Genomic DNA, 6889 nt, shown 5'->3' with positions numbered 1-6889 from the left:
TTGTAGCACGTATGGTTGATTTGTTATGAATTTTCAAAGTTTTGAACTTTAGACGCTTGCTGTAGCGCCACCATCAGGACTATTGACTTGAGTTTACAGCTGAGGATATCTGGCATGAGACTGGACCTTTGTGCAAAGTTTGGTGAGTTTTCACCCATGGGAAGTATGATTTCCTCGGAAGAAGAAAGAAGAAAGAAGAAGAAAGAAGAAGAAAGAAGAAGAATACCTAGGATTACAATAGTGTCCTGGCAGTTTAGCTGCCCGGACCCTAATAACAGAGCTACGGCACACAGCGTGGCTAACGTACAACAAATGTTACTTAAACAAAGGAAAGACATTCTCTTTCAGCTTATCTGATTGTTGTAACAAAACTAATTTAAACATAGATGGGTGGTTTATATAATACTTTTGCAAATACCTTTCTCTGTAAGTCATTAAGCTTCTGACATTCAAACTAAATATGATTCTCATCTCCCACAGATTATCATCACAGAGGCTGCAGATCCTCTGGTTTCTGTCCAGCTCTTTATATCTTCCAGTGACTTCAGGAATTCTGCTGTTGTTTACTCCAAAATGACAAACAGCCTGTCTGTACGTTTGGTTTTCATGCAACAGATACCTCTCCAGTTTAAACTCTTGTTTAATTTCGACATATATATCGCATGATGTCATACTGCTGAGCTCACTTTGCCACTTTTGTATAAACTGATCTTTTAGCCTCTGTTCAACAGTTAGTTTTAATCACTTCTGTGTGAGACGAGCCACATTCGTCCAGTATCTGCTGAACCTGTAGACCCATGGTGACACGTATACACCTGTATCGTGCAGGCTGTCGTATAGTTGTACATTATCTGACTGTGTTTAGGTACTCTGCCCTCTATCAGCCTCCTCCAGTCACCAGTAATTCTCTTTTTAACTGTAATACAGACTGGATATCTTCATTACTTGCCGTAGACTAGAGGTGTCAAAATTTTTACTTCGGACCAGTAAAACCACTGTAGAATAACCTGGAAAAAATAACAACCTTCACATTTTTCATTTTATTTTAGTGTAAAGTACACATACATTTTAAAAACATGTATGTATTAATAACAGATGATGCCTGAGATATCTTGTGCAAATTCAACAGTAGGTCTCAGTTTTTCCACATTCAGTCAATGTACGACTCGCTGTCGTTACATTTTTCCAAACACTTCCATTCTTTTGCAGTAATGCTGTCATCAGCGCACCAAAGTAAAGTGGAAGCTATTGAAGAAGCAGGTTAAGTCGTCCCCTGCCTCACAAACCATTTACATATCTAAACTTTTGGCAGTGCCTTAGCTGCAGGGTTTCACCATAAGAGTCTGATGCAGATTATTTTGTACTGAAGCTGCTGGTTGACAATAATTTGCACAATTCAACATCTTTAAACGTGACCACAGTAAGTATTCATTGTATTTAAACTGTATTCTGGTCAGTGTGTAAAAGCCTCTGAAGCACCATTTTACATGAAGTAGGATACTCTTTTAACTTTAAATAGGCCTATAATAAAAAGATAAAATAAAGTAATAATAATAATAATAATAATTATGTTGTAAAAAAATAAAATAAAATAAAAAATAAAACAGAAATATACTGTATTCTTTCTAATAAACAACACCGCCATCTTGTGTCTGAACGTCCGCCTTACATCCTAGGCGTAAAGCGTGGAGGGGGCGGTTCTTGTGACGTCATCACGCTGACCCCGACGTTGTTGGACTCTGGACGCTCTGGACTGCACAGGCGGGGAAGTTAGCAAATCAGTTGAGCACAACTTTCAACCAAATCCTGCAGTTTAACAAGGTGAGCACATCGGAATTATTCTTTTAATCAGTTTATATTCACTGTAACAACTTATTAAGAGCTTTGATTTAAACAAGACACTCGTAAAATAGCGGCTAACACACGAGCTAACTTGCTAATCTCTGCATGCACGCCCCCTGATATGGGACACTGTACGCCGAACCCCATTCAAAATATGACAGTTTCAAAATTCATTTGCTTATAAATTAAGTATAAATCCAGTTTAAGTTATGTTAATATATTATTTTTGTTCCGAAGGATGTTTTGGACAATTCGGCATGTAGAAGATTGATCTAGCAAAACGCTGTTTGACTTTACAGCCGTTTTTGTATGTGCTTCATTGTGGTCGCTACCAGCAGCTTAACTGTTAATTAGATAAATTAAAATAGTGGTAAATAGTAGTGAACAATCGGCTGCAGGTTGTTGTGCAGAGTTTGGTCAAGATAATTTAGTTTTTAGCTAATTATTGCTAACTTAGTTTCATATTTGCAGTTATAGTCCGCCTGCTATTTTTACATGCAGCTGTGAGGTGACCACACGTCACGTTATGGTGTTATCAAGCTGTGCAGAATGAGACAGTTTTCTCACACTGATACTGTTAAATCATAGCAACCCAAAACAAAAGTTTTAGGTTGCTATTACTGATCTAAATATGTATTTATCCGCCTGTGGAGGAGAGACTGTATTTGTATTGAGTCACTGTCAGTCTCATAAATTCCCCCATGGGACAAAAGATAAAGATCCATATGTGCTGGGCTTTTTGTTAGAAATCCCACAGTGCAACGCTTCACCTTTGCTCCTGAGATAACAGACGTGTATTACTGTTATCTGACACTATATTTCACAGTTTAAACTCTAAATGAGTTGTTGAAATGGGTGTCTGTTGCTGTGCAGCTGTATTTTGAAAGTCTAACAACAAAAACAAAACACTGTAAACCTCATTAAATCAGCTGGAACAGCAGTAGTACAATAATGGACTGTGTTAATTACTCTGCGTCTTCCACAGATCAGAGATGGCTCTCACACAAGTGTCCTCCAACAAGTGCGCTGGGGGCTTCCAGAAGGTTTTCGAACATGAGAGGTGAGATCACAGCTGAACCTTCACGTGTTCTAAGAACATCCACACCTCATGGTACATGTCCACAGGGGCGTTTTTGGATGCAAGGGGGCCGCACTGCGCCCCAGCATTAATTGGCGTACAGCTAGGTATGTGGGCTGTCTGCTCCCAGATTTGAAACTGGACCAAGATGGCAGCTTGTTGGCATTTTTCTTTTACATTACAAACATTTGATGAGAAATAAGCCACGCGGCTGCTGAAACTGAGTATTTTGGAGGTTTCCTGAGGCAGCGAGACATGCTGAACGCGCCTGATTTGCATGAAGTCGTTTAGACTCAACTTTATGCACATGAGGAGCAGACGCCCCGTCTCGAAACAAAAAACCACCCAGCGCTACCAGAACGCACTGCACAGCTGCTTACATAGACAGTAAATGGTAGACATGGAAATGACGGCTCCCATGGACACGTACCATCTCCACACACACACACACACACACACACAGAGCTGTGGAGCTATGAACTTGTGTGTTTGTGTTTTCTTCACGCAGCACTGAGCTCAAGTGTAAGATGAAGTTTGCCGTCTACCTGCCTCCCAAGGCTGAGACCGACAAGTGTCCCGTCATGTACTGGCTCTCTGGTGAGTGAGCAGTCTGTCCCAAGGCCCCTCAGGTGTGCTGGTCTGCGTCTTCTAACTGCTTTTTTCAGTTCTTGCTCCTCGACTTAGGAACAGCCTCCCACTGAGCATCAGATCAGCTGACTCAGTTCACGTCTTTAAATCTCACCTGAAAACTTACTTTACAGAGCGGCCTGTCCTGACAGTTGATAGACTTATTGTGTGTCACCAGACTTACCATTTTAATAGGTCAAAACTAAAACCACTTTCCTTGAAACAAGTTTAATAATTTGATGCAGACGGTGTTTGACAAAATGATTTTGACAAGATGACTTGGACAAGTAGAAATAAGATTAGATAATCCCAGAATAAGAGTTTCCATTCTGTGTTTCTCTGCAGGCCTGACGTGCACGGAGCAGAACTTCATCACCAAAGCTGGCAGTCAGCTTCCTGCTGCAGAGCACGGCATCATCATCGTCGCTCCGGACACCAGCCCACGTATGAAAACACACACGCAGTAAAACAACAGTAAAACAAATGGTGCATCATCTCTAGTCAACAAAAAAATAGATTTAGATGACTTCCTGTCTCCACCATGACTGTTTCCCCTCCTGCATCAGGCGGCTGTAACATCGAGGGCGAGGATGAAAACTGGGATTTCGGCACTGGAGCTGGTTTCTACGTCGACGCCACGCAGGACCCCTGGAAGACCAACTACCGCATGTACTCCTACATCACAGAGGAGGTGTGTTGGATTTATGTCACCTGAAAAACTCACTTGTCAATTTTACTTTGAGCTAATTGTGACGATTCTCTGTCTCAGCTCCCCAAACTGATCAACGCTAACTTCCCCACCAACCCAGACAAGATGTCCATCAGCGGTCACTCCATGGGCGGGCACGGGGCGCTCATCTGTGCCCTGAAGAACCCTGGGAAATACAAGGTACGACCTCAGAGAAGCTTCTGTCTTCTGTCTCTCTTCATTGTTCTGTGTATTAGTACATTTAGAGCAACTTTAAACCAGAGTGTGTGAGCACTCTGACGCTGGTGTGTCTCCTGCAGGCTGTGTCTGCGTTCGCTCCCATCTGTAACCCGATGCAGTGTCCCTGGGGACAGAAGGCCTTCTCAGGATACCTGGGTTCTGACAGGTCCACGTGGGAGGTACAGTAGGAGCTCTGCACGCTGCCGTCCTGATAATAACTGTAATAAAGATGACACACTGAGCTTCTCACAGAGAGCAGCTGCAGCAGCTGCAGCACTAAGAATAAAAGAGTCCAAAGGAAAGAAACCTGTTGAAACTGTCAGTGAAAGTTTGAATCTGTCTCAGTCGTGTTTCAGCTGTTTGAGTGATGAAGGATCATATGAGTTCTCCAGCTTCCTGTTGTCATCCCTCCTCTTTCCTCCTTCAGGCGTACGACGCCACCGTGTTGGCGGGAGCGTACTCTGGCCCTCAGCTCGACATCCTGATCGATCAGGGCCGTGATGACCAGTTCCTGTCAGCCAGCCAGCTGCTGCCCGACAACCTGATCGCCGTCTGCTCCGAGAAGAAGATCCCCGTCGTCTTCAGGCTGCAGCCGGTCAGTTCCTTTAGTCTGTTGTTCTGACATTGCACAAAGGGTCTGCTGGTGCTGGTACCTTGAATTCGTTGCTGGCACCCAAAAGCTCTTTTTCCCACCAAACACTGTCAGTTTGGTACCTTCAGACATGGTACCTAGACCCTAGCATACATAGAAAATGAAGCAATGTTAATTCTGCTCTTAATTTGTTTCATTTTCTCTCTTAAAATACCCCAAAAGAACCAATAAGAGTATCGTTAAAGCACCAGATCCATAAGCAGTATTGCTAAGAGTAGTAGTATCATTAAAATCTTAATAATACCCATCCCTGCTATAAATAGAGTTTTGCACCTGGATGCTGAACCTTGAGGTGGTGGGACAAGATTTTCATATCTGAAGCGCTGTCATTTCTGTTTGCAGTCCGAGTTGTATTAACCTGTCTCATTCAAGCAGCAGATTAACAGTTTGGAAAGGCAGGGAGACAAGAAGTTAGCTGTATCTAAGCTTTTCTAAATCTATCTGCTTTCATGTGGAGATATCTGTTTATAGAGATTAGATTAAATGGCCGTCTCACTGAAGAGGAAGTATCCGCTGGATCAGCCCGAAATATTGTCCGTTGCCTCCAGAGCGTTTATCGTCTTCACACCTATGGCTGATGGGTTCTGAGATTGCAGCAGTAGTACCATCTCTGTAGTTACTAAATTCAGCTGAAACTGAGTCTAAAAGTGAAGTACTTTATGAATCTGTTTCCTCAGCAGTGTCCTCTTCAGCTGCAACCTGCCACATCTGCCAAGTTTGCACCTCACAAAACAGAATTTGAAGCTCTGTGATTAGATGTTTCTTACTAAATGCACCCTGGGAGTCATATACAGCTGACTTTTTTTTAATTTCTATCAAGGAACCGGATGTTTTCGAACATGGGTGTTAATCTTTTCTTTTAGGAGCTAGTTAAACATTTCATAGTGTGAATCTGACGCTGTGTTTCCTGCCGCAGGGCTACGACCACAGCTACTTCTTCATCTACTCCTTCATGAGCGATCACATCAAACACCACGCCAAGTTCCTCAACGCCTGAACTGCTGCCACCACAGAAGAAGAAGACTGTTCAGCTCTGCTCTCCTGACATCAGTCGCATGACTTCCTGCTGAATTAACTACACTAACATCACCTGTTCCCTGGTGATTAAATTCTATAATGACACAAGTCTTGTTCCTTCAGTTCAAACAGCACTTATCTAAAGTCTCTCATAACACCAAGATTTGATTTAATTATATTTGCTCTGTGTCATTTGGAGCCTCGTCAGTCGCTCAGTGTTTCTCAGACAGCAGAGGACAAGTTTTCTGTCAGTGTCGATTTTTAGGAGTGTGTCAGTGAGCAGTCACAGCTGTGTTTTTCAAAATAAAAGCCTTGTTTTGTTCATTTTGGTGTTTTTGTTCTTATTAAAGTTTGTTGAGCTGCAGAGCGAAACTGTCCACACCATCTCCATCACAGTCACAGGGTTTCCTCTATACTAAAGTTTATTTTTTTTATCTTAATTGAAAAAAAATTTTTTATATACACACACTGCAACAACTTAATAGTACAGAGAAGCACGAGTATGAATTTAAACCTATGATTTAAACAAAAAATGTAAAAAAGAATAAAATTAGGATAAACAAACTTCATTGATATGAAACTATAATAAGGACAAAACATGTTTAAATTCACCCCACAGTTCAACAGTTTCATTACCTGTTTTTAATGTTATAAGTTTGACAGTCTATATATTCCTTAAATTCATATAGAAATACAGTGAAGTTGGTGTTAACTTTGTGATTTTATGTTGATGTATGTCAGATTC

At 41.7% G+C, this 6889-nt stretch overlaps 1 protein-coding gene across 1 annotated transcript; it reads left to right on the top strand.

Annotated features, from left to right (window-relative positions):
• Positions 1–1697: 1697 nt before the first annotated feature.
• Positions 1698–6468, top strand: esd (esterase D/formylglutathione hydrolase). Its single transcript, XM_050049516.1, has 9 exons — positions 1698–1821; positions 2828–2902; positions 3429–3517; positions 3893–3991; positions 4114–4238; positions 4317–4436; positions 4556–4654; positions 4903–5070; positions 6044–6468. The coding sequence occupies exons 2-9, from the start codon at positions 2835–2837 to the stop codon at positions 6122–6124; spliced, it is 849 nt and encodes a 282-aa protein (XP_049905473.1). The 5' UTR covers positions 1698–1821; positions 2828–2834; the 3' UTR covers positions 6125–6468.
• Positions 6469–6889: the final 421 nt, after the last annotated feature.

Source organism: Epinephelus moara, chromosome 7 (genome assembly GCF_006386435.1).
Source record: "Epinephelus moara isolate mb chromosome 7, YSFRI_EMoa_1.0, whole genome shotgun sequence".
NCBI classification, from domain to species: domain Eukaryota; kingdom Metazoa; phylum Chordata; class Actinopteri; order Perciformes; family Serranidae; genus Epinephelus; species Epinephelus moara.
Note: the sequence above shows the minus strand (reverse complement) of the source record. Positions and strands in the feature narration are given on the sequence as shown.